Source organism: Cardiocondyla obscurior, linkage group LG08 (assembly GCF_019399895.1).
Source record: "Cardiocondyla obscurior isolate alpha-2009 linkage group LG08, Cobs3.1, whole genome shotgun sequence".
NCBI lineage: Eukaryota > Metazoa > Arthropoda > Insecta > Hymenoptera > Formicidae > Cardiocondyla > Cardiocondyla obscurior.
This window is the reverse complement of record NC_091871.1, coordinates 7,871,736-7,892,300: the sequence shown is the minus strand read 5'-3', so window position 1 is coordinate 7,892,300 and position 20,565 is coordinate 7,871,736. Positions and strand designations below refer to the sequence as shown.

The following is a 20,565-nucleotide window of genomic DNA, read 5'->3' as shown; positions in this document are numbered from 1 at the left end:
AATAAATTATATTCAGCATTAATCTGAGAATTTCTATAAACGATCTTTTCTTACTCAAGTACACATGTCGTGTAAGTAATAAAAAAAAACAAAAAAAAAAGCATTAGAAAAATTTCTTTAAGACGTTCAAGACCGTAGAGGAAAATATATCACCGCCGGAATCTTTCTCCCAATGTTAATAACGGGAGACAATCTGTTTATTCACAATATCCCGATAACGGATTGCCGCGGCTCGTAAAGTGAATTAGAGCTACTTTGTCAAGCGTTATTTCTCCTCGTTAGCGCAGCTGCACGCGGCGGGACATGTTTTGTCCGCGTGAGAATCTCGAAATTGTCGCGAAACGGCACCGTAATTACGTAAATGTCAACCGTTGGCAGTCCAACGTTATCCCGTGAGTAAACCGAGCAATAATAACGACAAGTGCGTTGGCACAATGCGAGACAATCGGAACGTCACGCGCGAACAATGCCAAACGAGCGCGGACAATAGATCCGCGGCCGTTCTAAACGCGGTGGTTACAGTTACGAGTCTATATAGAAGACCTCAGCTTCGAAATTGCGGCCATTTATCTTCGCATATCAGCATGTTACGTGTTTTCACTCTGGTCCTCTTCCTGCCTTCCGTCACGCTACCATCGGAAGTAACGTCGTACGCGAAGGTGTCGAGGAACGGCCAGCTAGCAGGAAGCTCTCTTGATTCTCCGTCGTGGACCACCAGGTGCGTAACGTCAGTCAAGATAAGCCTTCCAACGGTAGCGACTACCGCTGGCAAAACGCAATGTCTCCCTCCCTCCCTCCCCTCTGAGATTTTATTTCGCGATGAAGAACCGAATGTGAGGCAAGGTCTGTGCACCCTAGGACCCTCCTGACGGGAAACGGCACGAGCGCAGAGAACGAAAGTAGAAGTATTAACGACGTTGTTATCACGGGATCGCCCGTGTACGTGCCTCCGAGGGCGCCGAAGCTAAAGAAAGGCGAGGCGATCGATCACCCGACAGGAATCAGGTAAACCCGAGTACTGAACTTGATCGAAGATATCGGTAATATTATTGTTAATCATTAATTGATACATGACGGACTGATATATGCAGATATTCCACGCTGGACCAGGAAATGATAGCCAAGCTGAACGCAAGCAGAACGCGAATTCAGCAACGATTCAATCCACCCGCGGCTGGACTTTTCAGTAAAGACTCTTATACTATCGATAGACCAAAAAAGGGAGCGATTATGGACCCGGAGAGCTCGCCGAGTATAAATTCATCCTCTTTTCCGGGTCCGATTTTTCCCGGGGTATACGAGTACAATCCAACGTTCATCGACGTCGAGCCGCCGATGTCCAAGCCGCAAATGTCCAACAAATATCCGCCTGTGAACGTCAAGGCGCGTAAATATCTCATTCCGAGACATATAATTTTGTAGCTGCAGTATAAATTGTGCCGTAGTAAAATACCTATAATAATTAATATTATTTTCAGTACTTTGATACACAAAATGAATAATTATTCGTAGTTAATTAGAGATGATAACTTGAAATAATTTCTACAAGGGTTGGTTAACGAGGCTCTCACGAGATGGTCTCATTTACTTGCGCAGATCCCGGATTCTTATCAGCTGAGCAAATATCCTACGAACGACGGGCACGAAACGAGCTACCCTAGCTTCGAGACAGGATCTCCGGACGAAAACGATCAACCAGAATCAACCATGAGCTTTGAAAATCATCACGACCATCCGCCTCCGTTCATGGAGGAACCCTACGACCATCACGATGTCATCTACGACCACGTGCCTGTGTACCACGAGCACCATCCAAAGCCCACCACCACTGAGGAACCGGAAATGAACGACCAGCGACTAGACAAACGGCCCTATTCGTACTACTTTATTGGCAAGAAGCTCTGGTACATACCGCTGTACTTTAGCATTTACTTCATCATATACATAGCGGCCCTGGTGTTGAAGAGCGTCGCCCGACACAAGATCAATTTTCCGGCTCAGCTGGCGGAAGCCGTGAATCATCGCGGAAGACGCGAACTTACCGAAGGATGGTTCTCAGACCTCGCTGAGAGAATGCTCGGAGGGATAGAGCGATTCGAAATGTCCCAAGTTTTGTAACGTCCGGGATTATTTATAAATAAATTAAGTAAATTAAAATAAAGAAAAAAAAAAAAAAAAAAAAAAAATTACAATTGCAACTTATCGTAATTAAAAATGCCACGTAATTAGATGAAAGAATTACGTTAATTCATGTATAATACAATTATGTAAAAATTACCAATCACATCATGTCCTGCGATTAAAAGAAATTTTATTACTTGAAATTAAATTCAATTAATTAAGTGTATTTATTATAGCTACCATAATTCTTTCGTTATTTCACCATTTACTTGCAGTTTTGAATAAACTGTTTGATTTTTTTCAGCTCTTTGACTTTTTAAATTTCTATCGTCATATTTACGTTGCAACAAAATATTTTGTACATTTCTAAAATATTTTTATAAATATGTTTAATCAATCGATAGTTACATTCGGCCAAATTCGATAATGGAAAAGTAATAAAAAAAAAAAAAAAAAGAAAAATATATTGTTGGCTTAAAATATTACTTCAACAGAACCAGTTTCAAAGTATCTCGACAATTCAAGAAAAAATCTATTTAGCTACGATAAGAATCTCTAATCCCTATTAAAGATACTCTTCAACAATATCGATCAACATTTTTAAACATAAAAATTATACAATCGCGCCAATTGTCAAACATCGAATAATGCCTCACTGTAATTAGACAAATAATAATAGTCACTTTGGAAGAAAAAAAAAAAAATTAGACTAATCGACAACATTGGCGCGTCACGCACAATCAAAAAGCGATCAATGAAACTCGAACGCTACCGCCGAACCTCCTCCCTGTTCCGGCGTGTAAGTGACGATGCGAAAGATCTGTAACAATTAGAGTGATTAGCGCTTAGGGACTCGTGTGTACTTAACGTTACCCGTAACGCCGATACAGTTACCGTTGCGAGAGTACCGGACGAAGGTGCTATTGAAACTACGTCTGGGAATCGCATTCAGTATCTCGGTTGACCAAACGACGTTTTTCGCTTCCCACAGACCTTCCCTATCGTGGTGTTTCCCGATGACGAGCTTTCACTACGTTGAGCGGCGCAACAATTAAGTGGAATGGTGTCCGTCGTGTATATCAGAAAGCGAATGGTGCAATATATATTAAAGATCAATATGGGTCAGTATTTAATAGCCGCTTCCTCCAGCTTCCTGATAGCGGCCACCTATCAAGGTGAATTCTTCGGTTTCCTTTTCAAATAAGTAAAGACAATACGCGCGCGATGTGTCGGGTAAAGTTACCGAGAAGCTGGAATAATCGGTCTCGCATCGAGCGATTTAATTCGATCCGGAATTAAATGCAGAAAAGATTGAAAAATCTCCGGAGGGTAAATTTGATTTTCAAAGCTTCAAAAAGACAGCGATTTCTTTTTTTTTTTTTTTTTTTTTAAATTAAAAAAAAAATATATATATATATATAATTTACGCCGAGAAAATGTGATAAGCTTTGTAGATTGTAGAAATTCGTCGTTTTGCAACCGTAAAAGGCCGGCGATGACTTATATTTCGATTGTACGATTGAAAAGTGATGGATTCTACTGGCAATCGGATTACGTCGATAGCCGGCTGCGGATTTAATAACGCGGACGTAACATTTCAATCTACCGTAATACTCTCTTTGAATCGGCATATTGCTAACATTTTTTTGTCCCCCAGCAAACTGTACCGACATGTTCACCGATTGTGCGCGGCTTCTATTACGCGAATGCCATTCTGATTTGCAGGCTCGGTGAGCGGTCGATTAGCCCAGTTAGTTTTGTTGTCGATCTGCATTTATCACGCTTCTGGTGAAATGAGCGTAGAGAGCTCGGAGGGATCGGTTTCGAAAACAGGAGCGTCCAGAGAAAACGCGCTGATGACGATCCCACAATCCATCAGGTGACCTAACTTCTTGCTTCTGCAAACCGATCTTAATTCCATCGTAGAGTTCCATCGTCCGTTAATCTGCATTTTTTTTTTTTTTTTTCCGCAGAAGCAGGCGAAACAGGGCGCACAGATGGGATTACAACACGAGAGGTGACGATCATCAGGCCAGCGACCACGACGAGGAAATGAACGACGAACGCGGTCAAACGAAGGCGATGGACCAACCTAAGGCTGATTATTGGACCGACTACTACGACTTTCTGATAAACGAAGGCAGCTACAAGTTCTGGGCGGTCTTTCAAGTAAGCTCATCAAAGTCGCATCGTATTTTCTCGACCATATTTAAATCTCCGTGTTCTCCATTCAGCTTGGTACCGCGGCACTCCTGATCTACAGCGCCTTCGCGGCTCTCTACTACGCCAAAGTGAATCCGCCGACCACGGACGACTATCTCGACGACATCCTGCGACGGAGGAGACGCCGCTCGCTTCCGGCTGCGGCCCGGAACCGACCCTTCGCCGGTCTCGACCCCGCCACGTTTCGAAGGATAGTCGAAGCCGCCGATCGGGCACGTTAATTTTGTACCCTCTTCGCGTACATCTCGTCAGCCGAGAGAAAGTACTCGGGGTATAAATTCTGAACGACGGGGACTGAGCGGCCCGGCATCTCAAGGGCAAGAAGTCGAAGGATGGCGGGATAAGACGCGTAAAGCGATCGGTCCCCGTTTTCCGCAGACGAGCGGCTGCTTTTAGTTGAACGTAGAATTGGCAAAGATGCGCTTACGTGTCCGGTTGTTACGCGCAATGTTTTAAAAAAGAGCTGCAAACGTTGTCTCGATTTTATTCGCGACCATTGTCCACGATGTTATTATTCAATAATGTCGTGGTAGCAAAAATGAAACGATATTTTCAGCAGTTTTATATATATATATATATATATATATATATATATATATATATCTCGACTAAGCAACCCAATCGGCGGTATCAGTGAACCATAATACTTGGGTGCGTAAACGCAAAAAATTACCTTATTAATCAACTTCGCGAGTCACTAAATTGACAGTGTATATAGCGTAGACTGCGTAATGTGCGCGCGTGTGTGTGTATGTGTGTACGTATGTAGCCCGTAACTTTGATACAGACACGTTAATATAAAGACCTTAGAATTAAGAGACGCAAGAGTTGAAAGAAGAACTTGAAGAGGGAATCTAAAATAATAACAGGGAATAAAGAAAAGCGAGGCGTTAGGTAGACCGAGCTGCTACTTTGCCGGTCATTTCGGTGTAAGGTGAGATCGGTTAAACAATTTGGCGACGACTCGAGTGTCACGTTTTCGGGCCCGGCCGGGGCCTTCGAGCCCGCTCGGCGGTTTAATGTATGCACTATGGGATCAAAACGTAATAAAAGTCTCCCGAAAACCCGATAAATCAGACCGCGACGCGGTAAATCGCAGTAGAAACTGCTCTTGCGAAACCGTTCCTTCTTATTTATGCGCGCATATTTCACAGTTTATACACATCCGCGGACGATGTTTGCGCAACGCGCGTCTAATTTCAAAGGCAAACTCAATCGGGAGCACAATTCGTACAGCATCTGGTGGTTCATTCAGTGGACCAACGCGGCGAAATGTTAAAAAAAAAAAAAAAAAAAAAAAAAACATGCCGTATATCACGAGCGGAATTTCAATGGCGCAGCGCGCAGGAAAGTCACATCGAGGAAAAGGCGAAAGGGCCAGAACGAGATAGCGCGGTCGCTACGGTCCTGCAAGAAGATCACCCGAAGCATCTCGCCAGCACGACATTCCGCCACGTAGTCAGCTGCAAGGGATACCTTAAGCGCGCAAGTCCCGGCGATCTCGCGCCGGGGAGAAGAGATCCGAGATGCATCCCGCCGGAGCGGGCGATCGCCAGGTCCTTCGTGCTCTCCTTTTTTCCGTTTCGCCCAAATTTTTACAGATAAATCTCCGGCGGACGAAAGAGGGTAAACGTCGGCGGATTACGGCCCCCATCCCGAAATCCAGACCGCGGGCAATAAAAAGCGTTATTTACAGCGCCGAGGTGCGCGGCCGCCGCCGATAATTTCCGCCCGCTCCCCGCGAGCGATCGGAGTAATAATACGCGATAATAATGGCGGGATTAACCAAGTATTCCCGTTGAAAATTTATCAAACGTTGCTTGCAAATACCTTGGTTTTGTCAAGTTGCACGCGGACGATCCTGCGAACGGCGGTCGACTGATCTTTGAAATCGAGCGAGCTTTCATCGTTGGCACTTTCTTATTAACTTTGTTCCACTCTTGTCGCAGCATCTAAAAACAAAAAGGCTATTAATCGAGGCGATAGGGTAATTTTACACGGATGCAGTCACGATAATCAGTTATAATAAGCAAAATTATCTGGAGCAACAAAGGAGGAAAGAGGAAGGAAGATGCTAAAAGTGCAAAAGTTAAAAAAAGAAAAATAATAAAAAGCCTACAGATGGCAAGTTACATTTTGATTTTTTCGTTGCCAACTCGATGACGTTTTTCGAAATTTATCCGTCACAAAGTATACCCCTTCGCGGAAGCGAATTGACGGAATTTTTTTTAACTCTGTCGCGATTTTGTACGGTCGAAGGAAGAACGGATCAGCAGGCTTTCGTATCGACGATTTTTTTCAGGCTCGTTGCCTGCAGATAAAGGCCATTATTTATAATTTGATGATAATCTTCAATCGAGAACTCTTTGCCGATCACGGTCGAGCTCTTCCTTTTCTCCCTTTTTATTCCGCCCGCTTCTTCCTCGGTCAAAACGATAACGAGCATTTGAGTAAGTAACGACACATCAGCGAGCGTGATTACAACGGATTAATAGTTTAATGATGCTCGACGGAATTACTTTACGTAACAGTCATTGTTTTACATTATTCAAAATTACGTTAAAAAAATTAAACTAAAATTGTTTAATTACATAAAAAAAAAAAAAAATATAAAGAACGTAATACTTCTTTCCCTAAAATAATATTCTAATATTAATGAGTTCTAGTAATAATTTTATTAAATATCGCAATAAAATATTCTTGTTCAATCACATGTTTTACTGTAATTAAATTCAAAACGATTAAACGGTTCAACTATCGACTACATAATAAATCCTGAAAATACGCAATTTTTATCTGGTGAAAGATAAACGCTAGATGCAATTCCACATCGTGTCCACCGTAGAAAAGCACGGGATCGCAAGACGCCCTGTTCCTGCACCGTTAGCGAAATAATAACGAGATAAAGACAACGGTGATCTAGACGTCGCACTACTAATAAGGGCGCGCTAAGAAATATAAAAATATTTCAGTCAATATAAAACGTTGAAAAAAAATAGTTTCCTTAATTAAAATATAATTCTTATAAATAAATAATAAATAAAAATTGTATCAAGTTATTGATTTGCGTAATTAATATTATTATTATTATTATTATTATTATTACGTCGAGACAAAAAAGAAGAGCCGACTGAAAACTTGTTTTAACGAAACCCGAGAACGATATTGAAATTACTTAACGCGACGCGTAAAGTGCACGATTTATGCGAACGTCCAAGTCTCCTCCTCGTCGACCGCTCGGCCAGTCCGTTTGGCCACGAACGCGCGGTTTTTCACAAAGAGAGCACGGATTTAAAATGTAAAGCACCGTAACCGTGGGAATGCATAAAGCCGGCACGGGAAATTCGTCAGGGCGGCGTGCACAGGCCGAATGTGTATATACGTATATACTATATCGTATACCTGCCAGCGACGCGCGACGGTGAGGGACCCGGTCGAACGGGAAGAACGAAGATGAGGAACGGCGGTACCTCAGGATCTCGGATTGTCAGTTGGTGGTCAGCCGTCACGTAGGAAGGACGTGGAGTCCCGCTTGCTTCTTCGCCGTTCTCCACCTCGCCGCGCTTCACCTCTTCCCGTCGCTCGGGATCGCCTCGCCTCACCTCGCCTCGGAGAGGAAGCCTGCCTGGCGAGCGAACGTGCCCTTCTCGGGAAGCCGATACGACTCGCTCCGGGCTGGCCACCGGTGCTGCGAATTCACATCCTGGCTCGTCTGAGCGGTGAAGACATCTTTTCGGAAGGCCAGCAGTCGCGAGTTTAATACCGAGCGGATAATAAAAAAAAGAGCGAGTATCGTCGCACTTGGGCTACGATATTCTGGCTGCTCCGTATTCGCTTAACGGTATTCTTGGGACGAAAACCTGCATTCCATCGGAGATTCGTAATTTTGAGGGGTACCGCCCGCGTGCGTTTCTCGGTCGCGAGTTGGTCCACGTGCACGCGAGAGTCGCGTCATTTGGGATAAAAGAGGATCTTCTCGTTCAGCCTGGCGAGCCATCGACTCTCGGTACCAGATTTAGCGAGCATAAACAGCGGAATTTGAAAAAAATGAGAAGAGGAAGAGTACTTTGACGCAATCAGCTTCCACGCGGTCAACATCGTGATGCCCCGTCATCGAGCAGCGCGTTAAGAGCTAGAGACTCATGACGAGCAACGTATATCGCGAGTACAATTCGAGCGGAAGTAGAAATTCGAAAACCCGGACGATGACTTCCATGTGTGGCAGCGGAAAAAGCCGCGCCATGAACGCCGGCGGCTACTACAGGCCTTACGCTTATCAGGTAAGGTTTTATGTATATCGTACCATTGTTCCGACTCAAAAATATCACGGGACAAAGCTGTTTAATTTCAGACCCGATCTGTCTTTTGCACTCGCGATATTATATTTATAACTACCTATAATTTTTTTTTCCTAACGCAACTGTTATTTTTTAATCCCGACAGATATACAACTGCATGACGTGTATAAAATTATTTGCTCAGCAATAGAAATAACGAGAAAAATATTATTAAGCTAAAATTATAATTAATCTATACAAATGTTAAAAATGCAGGAAACATTGTTAAAGGTGATTTAGTCGAGAAAATTGTCTTAAATGATCGATTGGAGGAAATAAATTCTTGGCAATTATTTCATGTATGTATACATGTGTATCTTACATCACAGAGCCTTCACCTTGTCGAAACCATGCAAGAGTATTATATAATTTTCATGGAGAAACACGGGTGCCCCTCGCATCAAGTTCAACAGCGTAACAAACCGTACGTCTTTATGCAAGACGGTAATTTTTAAGTAACTTCAACTATGGCATTCTTTAAGAGGGAGAAGAATAGATTTTTTTCCATCTCATATACACGAGATTTATTCACGTTCTCACCTTTTTTTTTTTTTTTTTTGCCATTATTTCCTCTACGTCTTCTTTACATTTATTTATTAAACGTCAAACTAAATTCTTTCTTTAAAAACATTAATAATAATTACACCCTCCCCCGCATGGAGTACTGAATATGCATAAATGGAATACTAAAAACAGAAGTAATTGTATGTATGTATGTACATAATTGTTTTGAGAACCGTAATTCCTTGAATCGTAAATTTGCAGAAATTGAATAAATCAGATTTTATTGATTTAATTATTATTTTAAACTTATATCAAATTATATAACGGATATTTAATATTCCAAGAATATATATCTAAGGCATTAATAAATATTAGCTGTCTTGCAGTTTGGAGTTTATTTATTCGGCCAACGATTTTTTCAAGTTAATCGGCACTCTCTCAGGCATTCTTTCCACCTTCTCTCCTTTCTACGCCAAAACCCACATCCTGGCGCGGCGCGTCCGTTCGTTTAATTGGCTGTTTAAACCCGATCGTCCGACACGTTCGCAACCCGCGCACAATGGTACCGTTATCAAGTCAACGACTGTGGCACGATAATTGCGACGATAACGACGCGCTTTACCCGCGGTGAATTATATCACGCGCGCGATAACCGTTCCCGCGCGATGAGATGCATCCTCGGCACCTGCCGAGAGGCCCAACCCCCGATCCAAACGCTCGATCGTCGGGAAAGAACGCAACGCAACGCGACGTTGCGTTATATTATTTTACGTCTTATTATGTTAACGATCCCTGGATAATATTCCAATTGTCGGATGTGCGTTTAAATCACTTCGGAAACGTCGGGTAATTAAGTTCTCGGGTTAACGAGCCGCGCAAAGTGAGCCGCGACGAAACGCAAAAGTAGTTACGTGTCCAGGCGCGCCTGCCTTTTCGCCCGCGGAAACGTTACAATAGCCGACAGTTAGGTTCAACGTACCTAGAATGTGTGACCGTAAGTAATAAGAAATGCCTCGTCGCGGAATGAAAATAATAATAATGGCCAGCCAAATCAACGCGCGAAAGCCCGGATCGGTCAAGCCCGAACTCTCAGATTCCAAGTCGCGGCGGCGTCGTCCGTCTCTAATTACATCTCGCAAATCGAGAAGAGTCTCGTCGTTACGCAACGCGGCTTCGAGGATTCGCGCGACGATTGACCTTGGAAACTTGGAGAACGCGAGGCGACGGTCCCCTCCGTGATTTTTGCAATCGAATTATGCAAGCGATCGTAATCTCAGGCGGAAAACTTTTGCCGATCGTAAGCGATGGCGCGAGATCTCACGGAAATATCGCGAAAATATCCATATAATGGGACAAATTATAACTGTACACCCGAGACTCTGTTTCTCCGCTTGTTTGTTCTTGAGAACCCGTCCCGGCTCGCGACTTAAACGCGAGAACATCGCGCGATAATAACGTTTGCAAAATACTGACGAGCGATTATAGAAAATAATCCAATGATATGAATCCGCGGACAAACGGAGGAAGTTCCCAGATGCGTACTTCTGCCCGAGATAGCCATCGCGCAACCCTCCCCCGAGACGCGAGCTTTCGGTCTCGTGGGGAAATTTCTCGGCGAGGTCTCACCGTGGATTAAATAAAATCGCACCTCGCGCGATTCAGCCCGATCTATTGTTGAAGCGTAGCGTATTTGCATATCGCGAGGACCGAGAGCGTAATCGCTCGGATGATAATCCTTCCGACACCCACGCCAAGATTAGTTTCCATCCCGATGCGAGGTTCTCGCCGAGGTTCAAGACAATCCCTGGTTTTGCAAATTCTCTAATCCTGATTAGTTTACTTTTGGATTCAGCCATTTTTATTACGAGTCTTTAGACAACGCCAGGATCAAAATTCTCAGTCTGATTGGCGTATGCTCTTAATTTCGATCAAAATCTAGACGTATCACGAGCCAGCCAGTCGGACTCGCGATCTTTACGGCAGCTGCAAGGCAGCTTTTTTCTGCTAAACGCGACGCCCGCCCGCGAGACTTTTTTTTTTTTTTTTTTAATATCCAGGTGCCTATGAATGGAGTTGGCAAAGTACAGGCAGCGTAACGCCGGCCTTTCGCGAGAGCCCGGCCCTGGATGAACGTCACGTAAGCCGCGGTGTACCAGGTACACACGCGTTCCTAGGGGCCCTTATTAAACCAGACAAGGACGAGAGGAGCGGGAGCGTCCTTGAAGGATCTTTGCACTCGGCAGAGCTGCTCCGCACTCGCGTCTTCCTCGCGTTTTCTTCATGCTGTCCCGGCGAAGGCCGCGCATTGACTCCGACCGGGTCACGGCATGCATCGAATGGTTGCGTACGCCAGAATCGTCATTTGCGGGGCCGCCGAGGCCTCCTGACTGTTCTCAAACGTTAGCACTAGCATTTTTAACTGTTTCCAGGGTCAATTTTGCAATGTATCTCGTATCCTCTTTCCGACGCGGCACATCTGTTTGTCGGGACTTGTTTCAATTATGCCGTTTTGTTTCGTTTTTTCCTTTTAAATTAGTTTTCTCGGCGTACGATCGATGGTTATCGGCCGGATGTCAATCCAGAAATATTATTTATTAAGTTTTCATAAGGCGACGGAGGCAACAGCCGCCGCAGAATCGCCTAGCTGTTACCACGGTTTGTGATCCACATAGTTGGATATGCTCGGGAACGCTACTTAAGTGCCGCCAAGGATTATTCTTACGGCCCGCATCTTTATTCGAGGAACACTCTAGTAATTTTGACGTTCGAATTCGTATTTAATTTTGTTGCATCGCTAAATGTAAATTATTTTTTAACTAATATTAATTATCCTATAATTTTTAAAGCGTATTTAAGTTGTAAAAGTAACATGTGACAAAATCACGCTCGAGAAGCCAAAGTTACATGTTTTTTTTTTTTCTCATTCTTTTTTTCCCCCCACAAAATCACGACAATCTCTAAACCTCTAACGGTTCGCGTTCGTGCTTTGTATCTGGACATCGTATTCGATACGGTCGATTTCATCGGTGCATTCGAGACATTCCATCTGCTTCGAAGAAGATGCGGCGACGCGTATAAAATTTATTTGGTCTTGCACTAATTCTCCGAGTACAAACAACAAAATGCATTTCTATAAACATTAAAATTAATAAGCCGAAAGGCGTTTTTTGCTTTTTCTTAACAAAAAAATGAAAAAAAAAAGACAGATTGCTGCAAATTAAAACCGTCTTTTGATAACGTAAATTATGTTTTCTATTAAAATAACATGTTAAATTACTATTATTGAGAATGCTTTTAAATACAAAGATTACATAAAATGCAAATTACATCTTTACTCGTTATCTAAGAACTTTCTTTTTATTACGAGCTAATTGAAGCTTTAACGTTTATCGAGAGCTACCGGAAGACTCGGAAGTATCGTTTGCAGATACTACGAGAAGCTACTTAGCTGCTTGGACCTACTTCGGTATTCATATGAGAGCGGTCACGCTTGGAGTTGCCGGCAACACTTGCAAATAGCACGTTTATTGTACCGCTAGACGAAATATTATGAATTTTCTACGCGATCCTGTCCGACAAGCTGCTGCGCGGAGCTGAACGTTATTCGCGTCTCGACACTTTGAAAATTTCTTCTTATCCATGCATTCCGTACTGCCGGTGGTACCGTTAACGGGATTACTGTACAGTATACACGCTCGCTTATATTTATCACACACGCATATAGTATACTATATCTATATGTATATATATAAAATTCAACGATAAGTCGCGTGCCGCCTCAGTCACCTGACTCACTTTGCTACAAATATGTATCAAAGAAAAAAAAAAACACGAAGCAATTTTCTTTTAAAAAAGAAAGAATAAAAAAACAAATCATTAATAGTATTAAAAGCTAAATTTTATACAAATATATCTCAATCATACCCCGTAATATATAATATACATTTTTTTAAATATTTAAATTGTAATTTTAATATAAATAAAACAATTAATAGAAATAGTTAATATTAGTTTTTTTTTTTTTTTAATAATATTTTAAACCGGTTTGCTTTAAGAATCAACAAGTTCAATCATTGATAAACGATTAATGACTTTCTTGTTACAGAATGATTACTATCTCCCGAGATCTACCTGGTCCGGAGTATCGGCAGCACGGAAAAATGATAATTCTACATGGAGGTTTGGCAGTGCCATGTTAATTATATCTGCTATGTTAGTTTTGATCGTAGTTCTGGCGGTCGCTGGATTAGCTCTGTGGATGGGTGGTACGTTAAATTATACTATCACAAAGTTTACTAATTAAACCTTGCATTAAATCATACAATTTCCGTCTAAAAAAAGTAACGCAAAACAAATTCAAGTCCATAAAAAAAAATTCAATTTTACCTTTTTTTCAAATTGATTTTGATATAAGTAATAAATCGCAAAAAATTAATTATTGCTTGTTAAATGTTTCAGCTTTTCGAACAGATTCTAAAAACGGTGAGTTACTCATATGTTGAGCAAACAATAATAAATTACGTAATAATTTTACGCCATTTCATCTTTCACTTGCAGCTATCGTGGGATTTTCGTGTAGCTTCAGAATAGTTAGAGGCGAAAGGTATAATCCCATGTTGAAATTAAACACGAGCATGATCTTCCGAGAAAAGGAACGAAAATTCAAAAATATCGTAAGTACAATTTATTTCAAGATTGTACGTGCGTACATAAAAAAAAAAAAAAAAAAAAAAAAAATAAATAAATAAATAAAAAAATAGAAAGACCAACCCTGTTTTATAAATTTATATTTCTGCCTCTAGTTCGAGCTTTTATTTAGAAGAAGCGTACTCGGCTTATCCTTTAAACAAACAATAATAGATAAATTTGAGAATGGGACTCTGAAAGTTTTCTTCAGATTGTATCTCGACCGAAGAAAGATCCCACGTTCGATCGCGAACGTCGAAGACGCTATCCAAGATATTATTGTCAAAGAAACGTACTCGATATCGTCGTTGTTCAAAGATATGGAATTAGACCTCACGTCCATATCGGTAAAAAGTGAGTAACGATAAGTAGAATAAATCAGCAAAGCGTTAAACCAAAATATTCACAATTCTAAACAAAAGTCAAGCGATGAAATAAAAAGCACGTTAAAGCTGGCTGATTGTTTCAAGCATTCGTTTACTCTTCAACGATCTGTCATAAATTTCACGTTAATGTAAATTTTTATTCCAGGATTAAATCAAGAAGGCATAATAAACCAGAAACAAGGACAGAAGCATACCATGATCACTAAGAACGGTTTACTGCGACCAAATCGAAATAGCAGCTTGATTATGAGCTCAAAGCTGAAGCCGAAACCAGCCAGAGTCGACTCTGGAGAACCGAACATAGATTTCAACAACATCCCAACTATTCAGGGTACTTATAAAGCAACGAAAGTGAATATCACCGCGGAAAATTCAACTAAAAAATCTGAGCCGCCCGCAATAACAGACAGCAAGGGAGGATTAGCAACTACTAGAAGAACGTCGTTACCCGCCACGACGTCCGAAAAAATACTGGACCACGTGGAACCTTCGCCAACGGATGAGCCCACGACGATCTTTGCAAAACCGACAGCACCTACGCCCAGCAGAAACAAATCGAATGACAAACAGAAAAATGGAGCAAGTCCCACGTCTTCTACGACGACGGTTCGAAGCGACTTGGACATTTTCAAGGACTTTCGTAACCCAGACTTTGAAAACAACTCGCCGTGGAAGCCGATCGTCCCGGGTTATGTAAACACGGAGTTGAAGCTGCTGCCAAATGACGACGTTAAAGAAGCCAGCCGCGTGGTGGAATCGGTCACGCGAAGAGTCCTGCCGACGAGCGATCCTCCCGACAATGTAAAAGTGTCCTCCTCTAACACCAGCAGCACGACGGTGCCAGGATCGCTGCCGAGTTCCGTCAACTTTCGCGACGTATCCGAGATCAATACCTTTGACACGGATAACGTAAACTTCCCGCGAGACAGAATCGTGCCAGGTTCAACGGTCAAGCTACGTGACAACGAGAAGGTGGACATCGAAATAGCCGGACAGCTTCCCGCGGAGATGTACAGCGTCAAGCTGAAAGCCTCGTCGTCACACGGCGGTGACGGTTCTGAAGGCTTCGTGATTGAAGAAGTTGCTGAAAATAAATCAAAAAGCAATGCTCCCTTTCGGGAGAAACACAGAGATTTAAACGAGACGAAAATAAAACTGAAAAAAGAGGATTCAATGCTAGAGCCTGAAGACGCGTTCGGACCGCGTGACGACGAGAAGATGATCAACGACTCGCTCACAAGCGGTGTCGGCGTAGCCGAACCTGTGCTGGACACGGAAATCGAATTGGAGCCGAAGAATCGAGGTAGCGGCATACTGGCCGCCGGTGAAAACACGCTGCGAAACAGGAAAATCAATCCGCATCAACCAGTTTACACCAGCTACAATACCCCGGATCTGAACGGCGGCAACCTCGGATCCGGCTTAATCGAGAACCTGGCGACCACAAAGCCTTTCAGGCACACGATACCTGTTGATAAAATTACGTCCGTCGTAAATTATAGCATCAACATTCCGCTTCGTAATTTAGACGCTCAACCTCCGTCGGACAAGACGACCGTCGACGCAAAATTGTTTGAAAATAAAATCTCAACGCCAGCACCTTCAGAGAACGTCCAAGTAGCTTCTTCTTCCGTTACGAGTCACGACGACATGGTTGAGTTACCCAGCGGACGAATTACGTCGACAGACCCGAATATCGTGCGGATAACAAAAAACGACAGTGAGCCGTCACCGTTGAGCATCACAGAGAGCTACTCGGAGCCAAAGCTAATCGCAAAAAACTCGAACGACAAGAGAGGCATGTCGAGAAACGCGACGTTCGTCGAAATCGACACTGTCAAGCACACGCCCGGAGAGTCGGAAGAGACCTCGGAGAACCAAGGCGACGTGACAGCCAGCGACGGCGAGCCACAGAAAAAAAAAATCTACAACGAAACGTTGAAAGCCTACGTGGTGGAGAACCTCGTGACGCTGGCGCCCGTCAAGAGCAACACGGGGATAGGTAGACCGGTGCGGCCGAGGCCGAGGCCGAAAATCAACTCCCCCGAGGCGACACTTTTGGAGAAGCTGTTCGGAGTGCGCGATTACGCGCACGACAAAGATGCGACCGGAACGGAATTCGATTTAGAGACTTCTTCCGAGACTCGGGACGCCGCGAAGATCGAAGAGTCCTCGAGCCGCAGAAGCACCGTTGTGGAACAGATCGTCGAAGTGGTAACCTCCATTAGCACCAGAGTGTCGTCCAACGTGAAAAGCGAGCCGGTGATTCTCAAGTTCGTCGTCGCTAACTCCACTGACACACGTGCTCATTCGGAGACCTCGTTAAGTGGCGAAACGAATAAATCGGTCGAGTCAGGTATCAACGGCACAGAGCAGACGATCATCTCGTGGAACGAAGAACGACCACTTTGGTCGACAGCGAATTTAAGAACGATGCAGACATCGGACAGAAAGATATCGATGGAAAAGAACAGAGTTTTGCTGGAGAAGCTCAAGCAGCTCGCTCAGATTAAAGTGGATCCCGTAACAATCGCTGGAAACGACTCAAATTCGAGCGAAGATTCGCGATCTCAAGAGCTCGCGCCGTCGCTCAACATTAACGAGCTGAAGAAGATCGCCGACGTCGTAACCGGAAACGAGACTTTACAAAACGCAAGTTCGGAATTCACGTTGAGCCGAGACGGCGTGCAAGTATTTACAAAAGTGCTAAATAGAGAAAGCCGACCGAATGAGACGACGTATGCAACGACGGAAATTCTAAAAACCAACAAGACAGACGGTAATTATGCAAGTTTAGAGCAATCTAACGTTTCAAGAGCGAAAAAAAAGCTTTGAGTAGGATATTTTTATATAAACTCTCAACTTAATATACTGCCGAATTAAAAATAAATAAATAATATTAATAATAATACTGAGAATAACTCAACTTTGGAGTATTTAAAGCACTAAAAATTATTTATTTTAAATATTAAATTGAGAATTTTTATAAGAGTATTTTCCATAAAAAAAAAAAAAAAAAAAAAAACAAGTAACGGCATCTAAAAGAAATTTTAAAAACATATTTTTATAGCGAGCTGCAACGGTTTTCTCTGCGGAGACGAAAAATGCCTGAATTCCAGCGCAATTTGTAATATGCTGGTGGAATGTCCGGGCGGCGAAGACGAAGCTAATTGCACGTGCGCCGATTTCCTCAGAACGCAAATGCTGTATCAAAAAATCTGCGACGGTTTCGCGGACTGTTGGGACTATTCAGACGAACGTAATTGCGGTAATATCACTTAAACTCGAACGCAAACGTGCCAATAGAATTTGACTTACTTAAAAATAATTTCTAGTTACCTACAAGTCGACACGCCTAATTAATTTTATTTTACAGACTGGTGCGAGAAAGATCAGTTTGTATGCGGTAACAGCAAATCTTGTGTCGACGTGGAAAAAGTGTGCGACGGATTCACCGACTGTCCCGGCGGCGAAGACGAAAACAAATGTATTGCTCTAATAGAAGTTAAACCAGAAGGCAAAATCGCGAAACAACAACCGAACCTCGTCTCAACGGAAAACATGTCGAAAAAGTTTTATCTCGATCAAACGGTCGAGCCTTCTATTATAGCCGCAACCACTTTATACAGTCTGCGTGATAACGTGCAATCTGAGAGATCAAAGAGTGACAAGAATGATCTATCTCCGAAGTTTCTTAATCAGCAATCGACCCGAGATGAAGATGCAGAGGAAAGTAAAGTCGTCGTTTCCAGCAGAGAAACGTCGTCGAATGTTTTAAAAAACGGCTTAACTCCGGGAAATAGTTTGCGGATAAAGAGCAACGGGACTTTTCCGATGGTGAACGTTCGCGACAAGGAGATCAACAATTACAATAGCAAGGGATATCTCAGCATACGCAAAAATGGAGTATGGGGAAGGCTATGCTTGAGCGATATGAACGTGCTCGGCCACGAGCGACACACGCGTCGAATTACGCTGTCCATCGAGGACTTTGCTAAGGCCGCGTGCAAAGCGATCACCTATCAGTAAGTGACATTGCCATTAAAATATCTCGATTACAGACAATAATTATTTCAAAAGTAAATAGAGTTTGTTACCAAAAAAAACTTTTGTTTTGCAGAGATTACGAGACAGCAGAGAAAGTGTTGGATCAGAATCCTATGCCAAGCCAATTTTACTATACTTTATCATACAGTGACAAATCAGACCTTCTGGATAAAACAGCTTTGTCTTTCAAGTCGTCTCAAAGCTGCCCGAGTGGCGAGCTTCTAAAAGTAAAATGTAAAAATCTAGAATGCGGAATAAGAACTCAAGTGACATCGACCGCGAGGTGCGTAAAATCTATGCTAAACTTGAAGTAATTAGGCTTTTTTTACTTTACTGAGTCATATTTGGCAGATTATAGTTTTATAAAAAAAACTTTAGCCAATTTTTATTGTATACATGTATTCTCTTTTTCAACGCAAATTCTTTTTTTTTTTTTTTTTTTTTTTTTTATTTCAGAATTGTTGGCGGAGCAAGTAGCTCCATGGGCAATTGGCCATGGCAAGTTGCCTTGTATAAAGATGGCAATTATCAATGTGGTGGTACTTTAATCAAAGATCGATGGATTATCTCTGCAGCACATTGTTTTTATCGGTAAAATACTCGTGAGACAATAATTTATACGTATAAATATATAAATATTAATTTAAATATATAAATATACAAGTATAAGTATATAAATATTAATTTATATATTTATATTGTATATAAATCCAGTGCAAAGATTTATTTGAAAACATATATAGCGCACAGGACAGCTACTGGGTCGCAAGAATCGGCGCGACTCGCAGAGGAAGTTTTCGGAGTCCGCACGAACAGCTTTTACGAGTAGACTACATATCGTTGCATCCAGATTACATCGATAACGGGTTTATCAACGACATAGCTGTAATACGGCTCGAGCGATCGGTCATATTCAGTGATTACATCAGACCAGTATGCCTTCCGAAAGCACCGGTTGCCAGCGATACCGTTTGCGTGATAACGGGATGGGGTCAGCTCAACGAGCTCGGTAGAGTCTTTCGTAAGTGAAATCTTTCCGTGGCGCTGGCAATCGTAATTTTGCACTAAAGTTACATCGCATAACGCCTCGTTGCTTATTAACGTTTGCAGCTGACACTCTACAAGAAGTAGAGGTTCCAGTGATATCAACGGAGGACTGCCGACGAAAGACTCTGTTTTTGCCGTTGTACAAAATCACATCCGGCATGTTCTGCGCAGGAAACGGTGGTAAAGACGCATGTCTCGGAGACAGCGGTGGTCCTCTGGTTTGCTCGTCTCCTTTGGAAAATCGTTATGTGTTACAAGGTATGTCAATATAAATTGCATTGTTATTTTTGCCACGTAAAAAAAAGGAAGGATACGAACCTTAGGACTGTATACATTTATTGATATATACATACATACATATATATATATATATATATTTATTACTTACCCTGTGAAAATAAAATTAAGCTTCTCTGCATACCTAAAACATAAAATTATTTTTTTATCCAGGTATAACATCTAATGGGTATGGATGCGGGAGGAGAGAACGACCGGGGGTGTATACAAAAGTTTACACTTACTTATCTTACATCGATTATGTCACCACGCAGAAGGACATTCAGCCCTCCGCGGTGGAGTATTGTAAGGGTCACAGATGCCCCCTCGGAGAGTGTTTACCCAGATCCCGTGTTTGTAACGGATTTCTTGAATGCTCCGACGGCAGCGATGAACGAAATTGTTCCACAATCGCGCGATAATAGAACAAGACTGATGTGTCGATATAATGAAATAAATAAATGTCAACGCGACTTGTGCAAGTGACAATTCGATAAATAAGTATAATCTCAGTGATAAAAAGGTCTCACGTACACAAGATTGTACATACGTAAAATATAAAATATCTAACTATAAAAATAAAATAATAGTAGCATTAAACGACAAATCGATACAAATTGTCACAAGACTTTTCTTTAAAATATTCTACAAATGTATTCTTCGAGAGAAGAATAGTCGTAATCTAATTGTACATACGTCGTAAAAGAAAATAGAAAGAAGCTTTACGATTATTTATTCAGAATTTTCAGTTATTGGCAAGATTCGATCAAATAAAAGGAGTCTAGTCTACATTGTAAGAAAAGATAAATTATCTTCTCACATTAACGTGTATGTACATATTTTAAAATTATTGTAAAATTGATGATAAAGCTTACGAGAAGAAATAATAGCAAATATATTCTTTTTGTAAAACTAGTCATCTTTTTTTAAATTTCTAC

The 20,565-nt window shown here is 42.1% G+C and overlaps 4 protein-coding genes across 4 annotated transcripts in view; 3 read left to right on the top strand and 1 right to left on the bottom strand.

Moving 5' to 3' along the window:
* Capt (adenylyl cyclase-associated protein 1) overlaps positions 1-20,565 on the bottom strand; it is a 43,567-nt gene that overhangs the window by 8,084 nt on the left and 14,918 nt on the right. The window contains exon 10 of the transcript XR_011546074.1: positions 6,175-6,296. The gene's annotated coding sequence lies outside the window, so the exon portion shown is untranslated. The remainder of the gene's footprint in view (positions 1-6,174; positions 6,297-20,565) is intronic.
* On the top strand, positions 319-2,374 carry LOC139104737 (uncharacterized). The gene is made up of 4 exons (XM_070660412.1): positions 319-718; positions 859-1,005; positions 1,092-1,383; positions 1,597-2,374. The coding sequence occupies exons 1-4, from the start codon at positions 435-437 to the stop codon at positions 2,116-2,118; spliced, it is 1,245 nt and encodes a 414-aa protein (XP_070516513.1). The 5' UTR covers positions 319-434; the 3' UTR covers positions 2,119-2,374.
* LOC139104864 (uncharacterized) lies at positions 2,872-4,565 on the top strand. The gene is made up of 4 exons (XM_070660593.1): positions 2,872-3,242; positions 3,847-4,000; positions 4,095-4,290; positions 4,356-4,565. The coding sequence occupies exons 1-4, from the start codon at positions 3,182-3,184 to the stop codon at positions 4,563-4,565; spliced, it is 621 nt and encodes a 206-aa protein (XP_070516694.1). The 5' UTR covers positions 2,872-3,181.
* LOC139104717 (uncharacterized) lies at positions 6,304-20,542 on the top strand. Its single transcript, XM_070660374.1, has 13 exons — positions 6,304-8,624; positions 13,291-13,450; positions 13,644-13,667; positions 13,743-13,858; positions 13,988-14,225; positions 14,403-17,036; positions 17,328-17,525; positions 17,634-18,282; positions 18,378-18,587; positions 18,761-18,895; positions 19,048-19,325; positions 19,415-19,609; positions 19,802-20,542. The coding sequence occupies exons 1-13, from the start codon at positions 8,487-8,489 to the stop codon at positions 20,047-20,049; spliced, it is 5,223 nt and encodes a 1,740-aa protein (XP_070516475.1). The 5' UTR covers positions 6,304-8,486; the 3' UTR covers positions 20,050-20,542.